Raw genomic sequence first — 18848 nt, 5'->3', positions numbered from 1 at the left:
GAACCGGGTGTAGTTAGTTTTATTTTTTAGGAGTAGGAGCCATTGTGCAGTGATTGGAATTGAAGAAATATCTCTTGACTTTGTTATGCCTTGAGAATAGTGATTACTTTCATGGTGACGCTTAGGCTCAGTTCTTTACTCTTGTATAAGTACCTTAAATTGTATGATCTTAACTTTGCTTAACTACTTTGATTAGAGTGTCTTGATGAGTCCAATACTCAGTGAGTTATGTGCCATGTGTGTGTGAGGTTTGTGTGTTATGTTGTGCATTCTATTTGATGTCTAGAACTTGCCCCGTGTGTTTGCAAAGCAAATTAGTAGTTTTGTTCAATCTTGGAAGTGATATAGGAGTTTCTTTGTTGAGCTAGATATATATAGTTTACCCGCCTAATTGTTTTGTATCGTAGTTAACGCATTGAGCCTATAATCTAGTTTCTTTGGCAACCACATTACAAGCCTTACCCATTTGTTTGAATTAACCATCTATTTGAAACTTTTCACCTCTCATGAGCACTTGAATTGTTATGAACTTGGTAAAAGTTAAAGTGTGGGGTGGATGGTTTGGCTTTTGAGTGGAACTAATGAAATAAGGAGAAAGGTGCACTGTTTTGAAAAAGTAAGATCCACTTGAATTGAAAAAGAAAGAAAAATAGTTGTATTATTATGAAAACTATTCCTTGATAAATGGTAACTCTTGATGTAATTATGCTTAAAGAAGTATGGAGTTAATATACATTGATGTGAAGGTGGAGTTATGCTTTGACATAAGTGTGGGGTTTTAAATGTTAAAGTTTATGTATTAAAGTGCTTAGGGTGGTTTAGACACTCTTATATCCAAATGTATCCTACCTGTCCCGCACCCTACGTTACAACCAATTGAAGTCCTACTTGATCCTAAATTGAATGAGCTAGATTAATAGAGTAGTACACTACGGGCAAGCCTATGGTGCATCTTGTGTGGCATATGAATATTATTTCTGAGAGTGAGTGAATTCTTTCTATCTTGAGTTCTAATTGTTCTTAAATTTTATTGTGTGTGGAACTACTCTCTTTTGTCGTGTGAGGGCACTTGATTCATGAAGAAAAGATAATGTCATTGACCTATATGTTAGAGTCAGTGAGTGAGTTGTGAATAATGTGTGGTAATTGTGAGTCAAATCTTGAGGTGAAGATGTTACACTCTTGTACTTAGTTTATTTTAAATATTCTTGGTGTGATGAGTTAGGAGAATTGTTTTAAAAGGTCGTGTATATATAAAGTGTAGTTTGATTGCTCGAGGACGAGCGATGGTTTAAGTGTAGGGTGTTTATGGTAGGCTATAATTACATATTTTAGTCGCTTATCGCACTTTAATTTACTGCACTTTAATTGAGTTTGAGCTTTAATCGCTAGTGTTTTGCACTAATTATGTATTTTATGCCTTGTAGGAGTGATTTCGAGCTATGTAGATGTTACTGAATGAAATCGATCTATTTGGAGCTTTGAAGTCTGAGTAAAAGCCTAAGGGATTAAGCCGGAATCGCGTTCGGGGGTCGAGAACCACATCCAAATGTCAAAAATCAAGAAAAAAGCCTATCTCTGTCAATTAATAAACTAGATAAATTAATTAGACAATTTAAGTAGAAAACTCAATGGGATTATTAGTTAACCCATAGCTCTGGAATATTTTCTCCCATTGAATTCGCATCTAAGCTTGCCGACATATTTTCTTTAATTTCTTAGTTTTCAACTCTAGATTAGTTGTAGTTAATAATCTTTAGGAATCGCTTGAATAGATTACTTGTCTTAGTTTAATTTAGTAAATAGTTAATCACAAGTCCTTGTGGGTACAATAATTGCGTATGCGTTTGGGTGCAATATATGTGTCATGGATAGGCTCATTGTGGGTCCTTGAGAGGTTAAAGACCTATTCGGGGATAATCGAAATCGGCTTGAGGTCCGTTGGTAAATCTAATGTGAATGTATGCTCTACATCAAGCCGGATGCGTTGATTCAGCATAACATTGCTTATGGAGGAGTCTTCGGGCGTTGGATGTTATTCCTGCCGTCAGCTATTCTATGTAATACTCTATTATACCATGTGGGTTGTGAGATGGCTTGATTATTCGCACATGTGTTGTGATCCTGTGTAGCTTGTGGTGTTATATGAGAGAGATGGCTCTCGAAATGCAAGTCATTTATTGCACCTTAGTCATGCTTGGCATTTTGTAGTGCATGGGGCTATCTGTCTCACCAGGGTTGTGTTTATGCACTTGATGTGTTGGTGGTCGATAGACGGGCATTTTGTGGGTATGGGCATTCTTGCTCGGTAGTACTTTCTTATTGATTGTATGTATGGATCAGGTGGCACGCCGCCACAAGTATGATGTTTAGATTAGGTTGCACGCCGCATCAGTGAGATGTTGAGTACTGTTCCTTATACTTATTTCGTGTGTGTTGTTTCTTACCCTTGGGATAGGTTCATAACATTTGTCTAGTTGATTTGGGTGTTACGCGGGCTGGGTAGTTCTTTACCTGAGTTCGTTTTTCTTATTGGACATATTCGAGTTGTAGCTTGTTGGTGCATTGATGACGTCATACGAGATTGTAGATGATGTTTGAGGTGGCTTATTACCCGAGCGTCTTGTACTGGATAAGACGAGGTTGTTAGACCTAAAATCAGTGCAATCGAATTTATATAAGGTATATTAGAGGGAAAATGTCACTATGGTTGGAGGATGTTATTATGGGCATATGAATTATGCGGTGCATTGTGTGATTTCAGCATGGGTGCATGATCATATTTTGGTACAACGTGTTGAGATTGATACGGTGTTCCTATGTTAGAATCAGGTCTTGTAGAGAATTTCGGATGTTGGAATTTGGTTCTAAGGCTTGTGGGCTAAGGTGGCGGGAAGGATCTTCAGTTTGTCTTGAGCTGATATGCTCATATGGGTTGTGGTAGCATGGGTAGGTGCACGAGGTCTTAGATAGTGCTTTTGGCAACTCTGGAACGGTTCTTGGCACGGTTGAGGACGAACGTATATTTAAGTGGGGGAGAATGTAACGACCTGATCGGTCGTTTTGAGATCTAGCATGTCGTTCAGCGGTTTGAGAGCTTGAGTAGCTTCACTTCATGTATTATGACTTGCACGCGTGGTTATTTTCAATTTTTGAGAAGTTCTGAGTTGATTTGGAAGAATAATTCTCAATTCAGAAGCTTTAAATTGAAAGAGTTGACCAAGATTTAATTTTTGAGTAAACGACCTCGGATTGGAGTGTTGACAATTCCGTTAGGTCTGAATGGTGATTTTGGACTTCGGCGTATGTCCGGATTGGGATTTGGAGGTCCGTAGGTTAATTTGATATTTTTTGACGAAAGTTGGAAGATTGAAGGTTTGGAATGTAGATAGGTTTGACCAAGATTTGACTTTATTGATATCAGGTCCGGATTATGGTTTCGGGAGTTGGTATAGGTCCGTTGTGTCATTTGAGAATTGCATGCAAAATTTGAGGTCATTTCGGGTTGATTTGGTATGGTTCTGCATGAGTTTTAGAAGTTTAAAAGTTCATTAGTTCATTAGGCTTGAAATTATGTGTGATTCATAGTTTTGATATTGTTTGGTATGATTTGAGGCCTCGAGTAGGTTCGTGTTATGTTTTGGGACTGGTTGGTGTGATTGGACGGGGTCCCGGGGGCCTCGGGTGTGTTTCGATGGGTTTGGGTCGTGTCGCACTCTTATTTGATGTTTTAGCGTCGTATCTTTGGGCGTAAAGGGTAATATATTGAGAAAATGACCTTTGATTTGTGATTTGATTAAACCATTAGATCTGTATCGCAATTACGAAACCATAGCAACAAGAATCGTTGAATTCTGATGTCGTACGAGAGAGTTATGTCCATTTTCGTGTCGGAAAAGATTGTTGGTTTCTGGTGCGAGCTTTTGTTCTTCGCGAACGGGAAGAAGGAATTTTGGGTTGACCAGTTAATGCGTAAAATTTCTCTTCGCGATCACGAAGGTATCCCGCGAAGGCGATGAACAAAAATTACCTAGGCAATGTTTTATATGGGCAAACCGAGTATTTTAGTATTTTGAGCATATCTTGAGTTCTAGAGCTCCGTTTGAGGTGATTTTTACGGCATTGTTCTCGTCTCAACAAGGGGGTAAATATATAACCTTTATTTGATGTTTTCCCATAATTATTTTCGTTTGTTATTATTTTTATCCGTATTTAGATTGTAAAAATTGGGATTTTGAGCCCCAAAGTTGAGAAATGATAAATCCTTGATTTGAGAGTCAATTCATGGACGAAGTTAGATGGTTTTCTTGATATAGACTATATAAGTTATGTGTAATATTTATTTTTGATAATTTTCGAAATCCGGACACGTGGGCCCGGGGTTGACTTTGTTAACTTTTTGAGCGGAGTTGGGAATTGTTATAAATTGTTAAGTTATGAGTATTTGAGTATATTTTGATTGATTTGCACGTTGTTTGGCTAGTTTCGGATCGATAGGCATCGGTTTGAGGTGTTAGAGAGGTCGATTATTGGATTTCGGAGAGAGATAAGTCTCATGTCTAACTTTGTGAGGGGAAAATTACCCCATAGGTGATGTATTTGTTATGTGCTACTTGTTGTGGGGGCTACGTACGCACGAGGTGACGAGAGTCCGTACGTAGCTAAAATTATGCTTATGTCCGGGTAGACTTAGGATTATATCATGCGATATTTGTATTACCTGAACTCAACTTGTTAGTTTAATTACCTAAACTTATAAATGTAATTTGATTAGAGATCATGTTAGGTCGAATCTCGATACCTTGTGTTGTTTGACGGGATATCCTATTACTGGTAATTGTTATGCTTACTTTATGTCCATGTTCTTGAATTGCACACGCGTGACTCGTAATTCGATAAGTTTCTCCTCTTCCTGTGGATCGGGCCGAATACATCGGCAGTATATTTGGGATGCACTTATGGTTCGCGCCCGTCGACCCTCGGCAATGTACATACTATTCTGGATCGGGCCGTACGACCTCGGCATGACTCGTACGTAATATTTCTAAGAGTCTGAATATTCATGAGATTCTCGTTTGATTGAGATCTGACAATTACATGTTATGCCTTGTTTGTTTGAGATAGCACTTGATATTCCTTACCCGTTTGAGATAGCCTGTGATTTCTTCTATTTGTTGAGATAGTACATGAAATTTGAGAAATTTATGTTGTCTTCAGGTTGGAGGGTTATATTAGTTACAGTTCTTGCCCCATTATTACTGTTGTATTTCATATCTCTTTATAATTTATTATATTGATTTATTGTACCACTAGTAAGTGTCGATGTCAACCCCTCGTCACTACTTCTCCGAGATTAGGCTAGATACTTACTAGGTACGCGTTGATTTATGTACTCATGCTACACTTCTGCATTTATTGTGCATGTATGTTTCTGATGGTCATTTGGGCGCGTAGGCGCAGTTGCCGAGGGGACTTTATAGTGAGTTATATTCTATGTTACGATCTGCAGCACACAAAGTCTCCATCATAATTATTTACTTTATTGGGTGTATCTCATATATTGTATTATTATTGTACTTCCTAGTAGATGCTCATGCACTTGTGACACCGGGTTTTGGGATGTTCTAGTAATTGTTTGTGGTTTTGCTTAACACTGTCACAATTTTATTTTATATTTTACCAAATTGTATATACCATGATTTTTAAAGCATAGATTTATTTATTTAATAAAAAATTATAATTTTAAAAGTAATAAAATAAATAATTAAGTTGATAGTTTACCGTTGACTTACCGAACGGCTACCTTGTTCAAAATTGTAGTGTATACTCCCCTTTTCGTGGAATTTCATCCTTTCTCTCTATTCTTTATATATAAGATCCTAGGGTGGAATTCTTCGAGAAAGCCAGTCTGTTAGGCAAAAAATCAACCATGCAAAAATTGTAGATTAAAAGATGGACCTTCTTTTTAGGAAGTTGATTGGTGAATAGATTTGAAATTTTCTTTTGATTAAAATTGTAGCGTAACGTGTATCTGTCCTTGTTTTTGGAATTTCATCCTCATTATAGGATCTTAGGATGGAATTCTTTGAGAAAGCCAAATCCGTCAGGCTAAAAAGCCACCACGGGAAATTCTTACATGCCAATTCCAATCAACAAACAGTGCACCAACATCGTCATGGAACTTCTAAGACTGCAAAATGGACAGTTGAATTTCCTGAAGCAATCAATAATAATGTTGTACGTTTGAATAGTTGTTATGGCAAATACCTAATGGCCACAGATGAACAATTTCTTCTTGGTGTAACGGGTCTTAAAGTTGTTCAAAGTTTGCCCAAAAATTTGGATTCCTCAATTGAATGGGAACCTGTTAAAGTTGGATCCTTAGTGAAGCTCAAAACAAGATATGGGAAATTTTTAAGGGCAAATAGTGGATTACCCCCTTTTAGAAATTCAATTACACATGACGTACCTTATAGACATCAAGATTGGATCTTATGGGAAGTAGATATTGTTGAGTTACTGCCCGACGTGACAATAATAACAACTATACCTCACTTTCAAGCAAGTAAAGAGTTACTGTCCGAACCAAAGCCGGAATTATTAGATGGTGATTTGAGCTCATCTTTTCAGTCTTACATTCTCCGGGTCTTCCAAGATTCATAATCAGGTTAGTTTTCTATATAAAGCTAATATCTAATATATTGATCACCACTTTCTTATGCCAAATTAAATGAAATGGGGTAATTTCATGTCATCGAATTAACGGTCTACTGCAAAGAAGTCGTAAAATTATATTTTGTAACCAGAAAAATAAATTAATTATATCCTTTTCGCTCAAATGAAAATTATTGGAAACTCATTTAAACCAATGCTAAAAATTTACAACTAATTAAGCTGACAAATGATAAGATAAGTTTGTCAAATAAGTATTGTCACGTCACCAACACAAGAAACGCATTTACATGGCAACACCTATGTTATTACTTCCCCATTTTTACCCTAGTGTTATTCATATACATTTTTCCAATTTTTACCTCCATTTAGACTTGGCGTTAAAATTTATCAACATATATAAGATCGAAGTTGAATTTAACTATATATGTGTCAATGACATGGCAATGCTTTTACAATTTTATCTTATTGTTATTACCGGTGTTGAGTTAATAAATTTCTGACAATTCTTATTTAAATGTATATTTCACTTATATACAGTATATATTGTATATATATATATAACTTAAATTCATTAACATGCAGTCAAAATTTGATGCTGCCATGACAAAGCCCGAAGGTCGACTGATCTATTATTATGTGGCATATGAGAAGGGAACTGTGAATGATGCAGTGAAAGGACCTTCATTTCAGTTCAAAGGGCAAGGGCTAGAGGAACTGACTCAAAAGTTAGAGGAAGAAACAGGGCTCAAGAATATTACATGTGTTTGCGCAACAAAATAAATGGGAATTTATGTCCTCTTAAGTTAGAATTACCACCCAACAATGCAACTATGCATGTTGTGGTTGTGCCTTCATCATCTAAAGGTTAGTACGCTCGACATCATCTTAACATTTAACATTGTATTTTATTTATATATGTGTCGGCGGTTAAAAAAATAATAATAATACGTGCGCGATTAGTGTTGCATAAATTATGGATTTAACTTATAGACATTGACAATGCAAAGACTAGTTTCCTTATTATGTGTATTGTAAATTGTCCTGGCAGGATATCTATCTTATTGTATTCGAGTGACTTATTCCGCTTATCATAGACTCGTTACCTGGAGTTATTTTTTAGATGACCTGATAGAATAAAAATTTTACACTGTAAATATATAAAAATTAAATTCTTAATCTATTATAGCAGGTTAATTAATACAGTTTTTAATTAACAGGTTATAAGTTAATTATCTATTTTTACTTTATAAGTGACCTTACATAACATCTTTTTTGAGTGCGGCTCTTTCCTGGACAAATACGGATTTAAGATTTCTAGAATATGGTGCACCACTAAACAATTGAGGGGAAAAAATATTTATTGAGAATTGATCTCTTTTCTTTTAGGTAAATACCTTAATAGTTAATCAAGTGTATCATTCAATATTTTTGGATCGTGGGGGCCACAAATAATAATAAAATCAATTCAAAGAGATATATATGTATATAAAAACCTAGTTTAGTGGAAAGATCATGAGTTTGCATGCACCATAATTTAATCTTAAATCCGCTCTATTTTCAGATCTTTACATGAACACATGATGCTTCATCCACTAGACTGTTTTTTTCTTTTAAACTTTATAAATGACCTAATTTTCTATAAGTCAACTAGATAAAACGGACTCATGAAGTCGATCTAAACAAAGTTTTATTCCACTGGAAATCAATTATTATCCAGCAGATTCTACATATGTTAACGTGCCTAATGCACCAGCATAAGTGATAAGGAAGACGCATTAGGTTGCTGTATCTGTTGGAGTTAAAAAGCGCACAATTTGATGGAGAACATCAAACTTATGAATTTACACAAAGAGCCTCGATCTAATTTCTGAAGTGCAAACCAAAGACTAAAACCAAACTCCTAAGATATTAATATATTATACTATAGTACCTTTTGGCTCCTTGTGTGGAAGGTTTAGCTTCTGTTAGGTCAATATGAATATAGTAGTCCTCAAAAATCATCTCTGTCACTCTTCAATTTAGGTCAAATTTGGCTTTTATGTCATGCGTTTCAACTTATATATTGTAAAGTTACCTATGTTATAAGTCAATTTTAAACTAATAGAGTATATAAATTCTTTACACGATCGAGCATAATCTCTTTCTATACCTGTAAGGCTGTATGTATTGATGTTCTTTTCTCTAGCTTTGTTAGCATGTGTGTTTATCCATGGTTTGTTAACAGCGAATATTATAGTTGTTTTTCTTTCTCTGAAACTGCAGCAAGAGAATAGATAGCAGATATTCCTGCGTCCGAATGGTCGGTGGTCAACAATCTATTCATGAAATTTTGCCATTACACGCTACCATGCATGTGAATTCACGATATACTGAAACTGTAAATAATTTTTATAATATCAGTATAATTTAACCTTTAACAAGTTACTAACTATTTTTATGTGGTTACTAACGTGTATCATAAAGATCTACTTATAACTATCTTAGAAAATATTTGATACCCATTTTTAGTGGCGGACTCAGAATTTTACACAAGCAGGTTCAATTTAAAATGACGCAAATCGATAGTATAAGCTGCATCGAACATGGCGAACAAAATGTGGTCGAATTTTTGTTAATTCTTTTCCTTTTTGTTCTCCTTTGTTTATAGCGTGATGTAAAAATTAAGTCATTTAAAAGAGAGTGCACTATATTTTACAAATTTTGGCAGTTTAATAGTACAGAAACTATTTCCACCTAATTATTTGAATAATTTATCTTTTTTTTAAACCAAATTTTAATTTATTTAATAATCCATCTATTTAATTTAACAAATTTTAATTTTTCAAAATTTTGTTAAAATTTAACAAGAAAATTATTTAACCAATAAATTTTTTTATTAACGGCAAGAAATTAGACAAATTATTAAATCCTTTTGTGTTTATAACTAAGAAAGTATTATCTACAAATAGAGGATAATAAAAAAGAGTTACTATCTAAATTGAATTAATACCAATAATTAAAGAAAGAAGGCTAATACACTAAACCAGAAATTATAAAACAAATAAAATACTTCAACATAAACTAACAAATTATAAATAATTTCATTAAATATACTTGCATGATTTAGAAAAATTTATGAAATAGAGAATTAAAGATCACTTTGTAGAAAGGTTTAATTTTTTGAAATAAAATAAAGTTGATTTCTATTGAATTAAGTTAAAGATATGAAGTAAAATAGAGAAAAGAAGAAGTGGAAGACATTGGAATAATAGTTTTACAAGGTAAATGGCGGTTACTCATTGCACATTCTCTGTAGCAATAGAAATAGAAAAGGAACAATAACAACCCAGTATAATCTTACTAGTGGGGGCGGGGAGGGTAGTGTGTACGCAGACCTTACCCTACCCTGGGGTAGAGAGGCTGTTTCCAAATGACCCTCGGCATCCTTACCTCCAAGAACTCCTCACCTTGCTCTTGGGGTGACTCGAACTCACAACCTCTTGGTTGGAAGCGGAGGGTGCTTACCATCAGAACAACCCACCTTGTCATGAAAAAAATTACAAAAATCAATAAAAGGGAAAAGGGGGCTCGAATACATGAACTCATGTGTAGCCTTGAACCCACATAACCATGTTTACAAATGTAACATTCACTTCTAAGTGGGTTCAAATATATTACTATATAGGTATTTCCACTATTTTAAACATAAATTACTAATGAACACAGTACTATTTTTCGATGAAGCGACGCTTAGTAACACGTGGGCCCGCCTCTGCCCATTTAAGGGTACGACTAATTTGGATTCGACCCGAAAAATCACATTTTGGGATAAAATACTCCCTATTAAAGACGACTTTATTTTTAGTATACGAAACTCAAACATTTGATTATGAATGGAAGGGGTACTTACCACCCACCATAACCGTTGATGGTAATTATCTTATAAAACTTTCTAGTGTAAAGTAGGATATACACAAGTGTTATATGTCACTTAAAATAGCTATACACCGTTAATATAGAGGGGTTAAACTCTTTTCGCATTAGTAAAAATCAAACTTAAAAGACATGAGAATATGTCTGGACGGGCCCCACGAAAAGTTCCATCACCTTTTTTTTTCCATAAAAAAAGTTCCATATAAGGGTAGGTATCGGCCGGTTTGGTTCGATTTTGTAGAAGTTCGGTTCGATTTATTCGGTTTTCGGTTTGTGATTTTAATAACCAAAACCGAATCATAATAATTTCGGTTCGATTCGGTTCGGTTTAATCGGTTCGATTTTTCGGTTTCAAGTCATGGCAAAATAGTTGGAAACAACAAAAATAGATTATTTGTTGAGATAATAGCAAAAAAGGGTAACCAAAAACTCCAAGTCCAACAACAGATCTTTACAAATTTTCTTGATTTTGCTCACAAGTGACGACAAACAAATAAACAAGCGAAGTTGCTCCAGTAGTAATACTCAGTGCAACAACAATTCGGTTTTGGGTTTAGGCTAAAAAAAATTCGATTTTTCGGTTTAACCGAAAACCAAACTATTAAAATCGATCACCGAACCGAATACCGAATATTTTAAAACTATAAATTGCAAACCGGCCAAAATTTTCGATTCAGATCGACTTTTTCGATTCGATCGGTATTATAACAACCCCTAATTCCATCCTTGTAAAGAGGTGAATATGCAAAGTTTGTTCGACTAATTATGAGGTTTCACAGGCATTACGCTTTAAAGGTTTCCGTCTTTTGTTTATGGAATATATTTTTTTAGTTTCGGTTCGCATTGGAGTCAGATCCATTCGAAATCTTTCTTTTATTTTTGTAACTAAAAAATTGTGATGTTTATTTCAAGCAATCCTATTCATCATATACCACATGCTTGATGTTGTGGAATACATATATACATATTTTGAAATAATAGAGGGATATACTTTATTGAAAGAAAAAGTAAAATAGGGATATACTTTGTACTCCTATCATCTTATTGCAAAAGCATGAATCAGCAAAAAAAAAAAAAAAAAAAAAATCAAGGAGAGACTAGAAAGATAGATGCATGATTTTCATTGTAGGAGTATGGATTTATACTCATTGGTCAGTGCCATAAAATTTGATCTTAATTATATTAGTGAAATACTACCGCTAGTCATATTATTTGTCCTTTTAAACTGAAATTAATCTAAAATATTTAATGTTTTAGAAAAACAAAAGAAACATTTATTTTTTTCAAAATTCACTCTTAATATTTCAATTAAAGAAACGTTTATTTCGATACTAAATATAGATAAAAAGTAATTATAAAATATTCTTATAATTAACGCTATCAGATATATTTTTTTATCAAGGATGAAAAAAAAAGTGAACTAACGGATAATATAGAACAAAAGATAGTAATTATATGACATGAAATAAAACAAAATAGTTAGTATGTTTTGATTAAAAGAACATATTTCTTTTGGTTAAAAGCTATAATTAATTAATGCAAATATCTTAAAAGCATCATGCTTATATCATGTGCCGAAATGCATAAGGACACCTTTATAATCCATTACCTTTTTTCAAGTTGAACTTTGATACTACAAAAAAGGACAGTCAAGCTCTATGATATAGAATTATAGATAGTGACATGAACAAATTAGCACTTATGTATCTTTTGATATGCTTTTCAAGGTCGATCCAAATGTCCAAAACTTTTCACGTCTTTTCTCAGTCTTTTTTGTGATCACCTTCTAAATGTATATTCCAAGATCCTATCATCCTAATACCTCCAGCCAATGTATTGTGTTTGTTCATTATCCATGTTTCACCAAATCACATTACTTTATCATAATTTAAAAATAATTGAAATAAAAATATGCTAATTAAATTATAAAAAATATATAGGCCTATAAAAGAAACATATCATATATTATTAATTGATTTTGGGTAAAGCAAAGAACATAAATAAAAATACATACAGTGGACTCTAATTAGCTTGCAATTGCAATATAGTGACTCTAATTAGCTTGCAATTGCAATATAGTTGATTCACAGGCACAATTGTGATTTTCTATTTTACTAAGATTTTAGCTTCATAATTTTATTTTTAAGAAATTAATGAAAATATGTTTAATTATTTCCTCTGTTTAAAAAAGAATGAACCTTTTACTATTTGGGAAGTCAAACAAGGTTTTATTTGCAAAGAGTTTTAAATATTTTGAATTGTTAATTATTACGATTTATAATATTTTTATATAGTTTTTAAATATATAAATTTTATTTTAAAAAAATTATAGAATTTATATCCAAATTAACATAAAAAATTAATTAATTTCACTCTCTACTTCGAAAACATTCAAAAACAAATATCTTCTTATAGATGAAAACCAGTATTTTAAAAGGCATGAGCGTAAGACGAGACGTTTTACTTAACGTGGAGTGAGGCATAAGCCCTGAGATATGGTGTATAAGCCCCATGAATCATAAAAAAAAATTAATTTATAAATTAATAAAATAGCATAATAATCACAAAGAATATAAAACACATTAAAAGCTTAAGAAAATTAAAAAATTAAACAAACTCACAAAAAAAAAATATTTAGCATTTTTTATAAATATAAATGATGCAATAGCGTTAAAGTTACTATAAAGATAAAAATCAGTTGTCACGTCTCATATTTCAAATGATTAGAAGATTATAATATTTTAAAAAATATTATCAAACTGCACAATTTATCTCTCTAAAAGTTAATAATTAAGAAACTCCATCAACAATGTAATTTTAAATATTACTCCACATGAGTAAATATGAAATTGCTTTCAAATAGCAAAATAATACAAGTATGATAATTTTGAGAGGCATAAAACTAAACACATGAATATCTATAACAACAACAACAGCAAACCCAGTGCAATCTCATATGTGGGGTCTGGGGAAGGTAATATGTACGCAGACCTTACTCCTACCTTATGAAGGAAGAGATACGGTTTCCGATAGACCCTCGACTCAAGAACAATGAAAGGGACACAATAAACAAATATTAACAATGGCAAGGAAATAAGATAAAAGAAACATATAGCACAACATGTAATAGCAGAGAAACTAGGAATACGAAGTTATAAGAGAAGTGCGAAAACTACCGTCAATAATGCCACATCGTCTAATCAGCAAGGAACTCGGAATAGGAGAATATAAGACTAGTACTAATACGACTAGAAGAGACTCTCGACTACCTGTCAATACATAATCCTAATTCTCGATCTCCACACCTCCATATCGAGGGTCATCTCCTTGGTAAGCTGAAGTAGAGCCATGTCCTGCCTAATCACCTATCCCTTATACTTCCTAGACCTCCCTCTACCACTTCTCTAACCCTCTATGGTCAACCTCTCGCATCTCCTCATCGGGGAATCGATGTATCTCCTCTTCACATGCCCGAACCATCTCAGCCTCGATTCCCGCAGCTTGTCTTCCACAGGGGCCACACCCACCTTGTCCTTAATAACTTCATTCCTAATTCGATCCTCCGTGGTATACCCACACATCCATCTCAACATTCTCATCTCTACTACTTTCATCTTTTGGACATGAGATTTCTTGACCGGCCAACACTCGGCTTCATACAATATAGTCGGCCTAACTATCACTTTGTAGAACTTGCCCTTAAGTCGTGGTGGTACATTCCTATCACACAAACATCATACGCAAGCCTCCATTTCATCCACTCCGCTCCAACCCGATGCGTAACATCCTCGTCAATCTCCCCGTTCCCCTGAATAACAGACCCAATATATTTGAAACTATCTATCTTGGGGATGACTTGTGTATCAAGTTTCACCTCTACTTCTGTTTTCTGCGTCCTCACGCTGAAATTGCACTCCAAGTATTCAGTTTTAGTCCTACTTAACTTGAAACTTTTAGACTCCAGGGTCTACCTCCACATCTCCAGCTGATCGTTAACCTCGCAGCGCGTCTCATCGATTAGCACTATGTCATTTGCAAATAACATACACCATGGCACCTCTCCTGAATGTGGCGCGTCAGCACGTCCATCACTAGGACAAATAAAAATAGGCTAAGAGTTGAACCCTGATGTAACCCTATCATCACAGAAAAATAGTATGAGTCTCCTCTCATAGTCCTCACCCAAGTCTTTGCTCCATCGTACATATCCTTAATCATCCTATTAGTACGCTACCGGAACACCATTAACCTCCAGACATCTCCATAAAACCTCCCTTGGGACTTTATTGTAAGCTTTTTCTAAATCGATGAACACCATATGTAGGTCCCTCTCCCTCTCCCGATACTGCTTCACCAACCTCTTTACAAGATGAATGACTTCTGGTCGAACTCCCTGGCATGAAACCGAACCGATTCTCCGAAATAGACACACTCTTCATCACCCTCCTTTCCACCACCCTATCCCACACTTTCATAATGTGACTCAGTAGCTTGATACCCCCTGTAATTGTTATAATTTTGGATATCGCCCTTGTTCTAGTAAAACATGAATATCTATAGTAAGTAAAAATATAAAATTTGGCTATTCAAATGATATTCACTCTCTGATGTTCTCAATTAATAAATATGCAATACTATGATTCATTATTTAATTGAGTTACTCTCACTTTTTTATATTCCTATGGATGAAGAGAACTTTAATCACTTATTTGTTAAAGAATTTTGAGTGCCAACAATACCAATTTAGGAAGGAACGGTTAGGCGAGCCCCGAATGATGTGTTTCGGGCGTATAGTTGGACAATTAAATTATAAACCTCGCAGAATTAGGCCCGATTAGTAAGTCTCAAGGTGTTTTGATAATGTCGTGCCCAAGGACGAGCCTCAAGCAAATCCCCCAAAAAAACTTTTAAAACACAACAACTAGGCTTCAATTCCGAAAAATTGGGGCGGGCATATTGTGAGATTCATGGTAAGTTTTACCTTGATTTTAGCATAGGCAATATCCTTCTTTTTCTATTCGACCATGTAAAAAGTCATATTTTAAATACGGAATTCCCAAGGCAAAAAGTATTTTTGTCTATAGCTACGCGTGTCAAGCAGCCTTTCCGCCCGCAGTGCTCTTTCTGCTCTCGTGACTCCCTGTACTTCTTATAATAAGCTGCCTCTTAATACTACAACTTTTTCAGCAAGTAGCAAAAATCTCCATTTTTTCTCCTTTCCGTTACAACTTCCGCGATTCTTACGGTTTATAGTTACACTCTTACTTATTTTATGCTATTTTTTCATTCATTTTCCTTATTTTTCCCTTTCCTTCTATCTATTACGTGTGTTTTGCGTATATGGAATGCGTATAATAACTGTTTGGATTTGCCATTTTTTTCCTTTTTGAGTTTCAGAGCAGTGAAAATAAGAGATTTAAAAGCATGTTCGAAGTTTTTCATCGGTAAAAGAGAGAAATAGAGAGGAAAAAAGAAGAGATGGAAAAAAAGATAAGGATAGGTGTTTGTGTAATGGAAAAGAAGGTGAAATGCGGCCCGGAGGTTCTCTTCCTTTAATTTATTTAAATTCATATTCGCCCAGAGAGCATGCAAAATTACCACTGCTATTTTTTTTAGCATATCAGAAACTATTTTCACTCGTAATGATACCTTTTTTTTCTTTCAATTGTTTAATTTTGATTTAGGTATTTTCAGCTCCCATGGGACAGATACTTGATAGATTACAATCGTTTGGTGAATTTGAGGTAATTCATTCACTGTTAAACGATCTCGCCACCTTTTTAACTTTGTTTGCATAACTGTAAATTATTCTGTCTCCTGAAAATTGTTAAAAGAAAAAGCACCGCCGGTGAGTAAAGCAGAGTATTCTGCCAGTAGAATTGTTGAATTGTGTGTTAGTGTCGTTTAAAAGCTTTGGACTATTAGATAGGGGACATTTTTATTTATTTATTTTGATGACCAGTAGTGTTCGAGCCAGTTTACATGCATCTCAACTGTTTCACTGGTTACCTGCTGACTATTAAATAAGTGACTTATTTATTTATGATGGTGGTGTTCGGGCCAGCAATACGGGTATTGGATAACTATGTCCACCAAGCATTAAATAAACGAGAAGAAATCACCTAGTGTTTTTGTTTTACCTCAATTGGGATTTCAATTTGAGACCTCCTGATTCTCCTCTTACTTCACTAGGCCACAACCTTGGGTGGACACTTTTATTTACTTATATCTACAACACATTCTCTCACCTGCACGTCTAATTGTTTTTTCTTAGACCAAGTAAGTGGAAATATTTTTGTCGAGTGGTGATGGTGAGACTTGAAGTAAAGATCTCTATCTACTAATTTACCATGTTAAATTCTGTGAACCATTCAATCTGAAAACTTTAGAGAGGTAGAGGTGGGACAATTTTATTCATTTATGTCTACAAAAGGAAGTATTTAAAACAACTGTTGTCTTTTGCTGGTTTTGTTGTTTATTGTTTAGGGTTTATTCGTTTTTCTGATAAGATGTATAAACTTGCAGGTCGTGCATTTTGGGGACAAAGTTATTCTCGAGGATCCAATCCAGAGGTACTTATTCCAGAATCAACTCTGACTTCAATTGATAGTATACTACTTCAATTTATACTATAATATTTCTGTTTGCTGATGCATGAGTTTAATTCTTAAAGAACAGTTTGTCTTTCTAATCAGCCATTACCACTAACTTGCAAATCTCTTCAACCTTATGTTTTATATGCTTTGTTCTTACATGCAACTGAGAGCAATTCTTTTCACTGTATACTCTACACAATATTGATGTGGTGAATATATCATGTTTGCAGCTGGCCGGTATGTGATTGCTTGATCGCTTTCCATTCCAGTGGATATCCTTTGGAGAAGGTTGAAGAATATGCTGCATTGAGAAAGTAAGTAGATGAAACCCTTTTATCATGCTTTAATGATGCGTTCAGAAGTCATGCCTATAATTAAAGGTGTATAAAAAGTCATAAGAAATTGGTGGTTCACACATCAAAACAACGAGCTTATGTTTTCTGATGTCATACGCAGACTGTTAATCTCCTTTTCTTTTGGCTCGTCAACTTTCATAAGCATACTATGCTGACGTGTAAAATCTTCGTTGTTTGCAATTGATTTTTTCGTTTAATCTGCATGTGGAAAAGATTAGCAAAGATTGTTGTTTTGGCAAGGTGCAAAGGTTTGGTAGCAGATTTTTAGCATTTGTGAAGATAAGTGAATGCAAATAGAAGATGAGTTATCTTCCAGATATAGTTTTGATGTTCTTCCTCTTTTTCTCTCTCCCTCTCCTGCTTCCTTCTGTGCCATGACGCTGCACTGTGTCTATCCTCTGTTTTTCCTGTGTATCTTTCACTAAACTCCGTCTTTTGTCTTGGTTGGAAATATACACTTCCTTACCACTACCCCATAAGTACTTAAAGTTTTGGCATTGTAATGACGATAACAACTATCTGGGCATATAGCACTTGTCTAGAGCAGGTCTTAAGACCAAAACATCTGGTAGCATTAAGTATGCGAAGTTCTGAAGTATATTCCTCTTCTTTCTTAAGACTAGGAGGTGAGTGCTTGGCATCTAAGGAGAACCTCTTCTTTTATTTCTCTTTCTTGTTTTTCCATTCAAATTATTGAAGAAATGACTTTAACCAATTCTTTAAACTCTGTCATTACTGGTTTCTACATTCTTATGATGATATATCGACTCCTCTGTCTTAGGCCTTTCCTTGTAAATGAATTGGAGCCGCAACACCTTCTTCATGATCGCAGAAAAGTATATGAGGTTTGTACCTGTTATACTTTTTCTTGTTTTAATGTTCAGGCCCAAGGAAAAGGGGAAACAGCTTATATTTTTGAAGATTAAATTGGCCTTGACTTGTCTGTAAAAGTGTTTTCTCGTTAAGCATATTTATTAACAAAACTCTGCACTAAATGATTGCTATGCTTCCTTTAGTTGTCTGTCTGAAGGTTATTCACATATTTTGTAGCAACATGATAAATATATTAGAGGTAAATGCTAATAGTCATTCATTCAAAGCAGATTGGATTCCTAATGTAGTGCACTGACAGACATAAGGTGAAGAAATTAATTAGGCAAAATACATAAAGACCCCATTAAACTTGTCCAAAAAATAGGTATGAATACTTAAACTAAACGGGTGTTTTTTTATCCCCTATTCTTGTTCATATGAAATTAATGCCTCCCTGGTAGACCTAAACCTAGTCATAAGTTGAGCAGTGTAGTAC

The 18848-nt window shown here is 34.5% G+C and overlaps 1 protein-coding gene across 9 annotated transcripts in view; it reads left to right on the top strand.

The window, feature by feature from the left end:
- The first annotated feature begins 5852 nt into the window (after nt 1–5852).
- The window catches only part of LOC104096774 (inositol hexakisphosphate and diphosphoinositol-pentakisphosphate kinase VIP2-like), a 37901-nt gene continuing 24905 nt past the window's right edge, over nt 5853–18848 (top strand). Inside the window, exons 1-7 of one of the 9 annotated variants that reach the window (XM_070185637.1) lie at nt 5853–6667; nt 7258–7539; nt 15985–16128; nt 16272–16331; nt 17113–17159; nt 17414–17497; nt 18321–18384. In XM_070185637.1, the coding sequence (XP_070041738.1) occupies nt 16066–16128; nt 16272–16331; nt 17113–17159; nt 17414–17497; nt 18321–18384 (318 nt within the window). In that variant the 5' untranslated portion in view covers nt 5853–6667; nt 7258–7539; nt 15985–16065. Of the gene's footprint in view, nt 6668–7257; nt 7540–15447; nt 15833–15984; nt 16129–16271; nt 16332–17112; nt 17160–17413; nt 17498–18320; nt 18385–18848 lie in introns of those variants that run through there. The other 8 variants (XM_070185634.1, XM_070185632.1, XM_070185636.1 and 5 more) reach the window with 8 other exon arrangements.

The sequence above is a fragment of the Nicotiana tomentosiformis genome, chromosome 9, assembly GCF_000390325.3.
Source record: "Nicotiana tomentosiformis chromosome 9, ASM39032v3, whole genome shotgun sequence".
NCBI classification, from domain to species: domain Eukaryota; kingdom Viridiplantae; phylum Streptophyta; class Magnoliopsida; order Solanales; family Solanaceae; genus Nicotiana; species Nicotiana tomentosiformis.
This window is presented reverse-complemented; position numbering and strand designations above follow the sequence as displayed.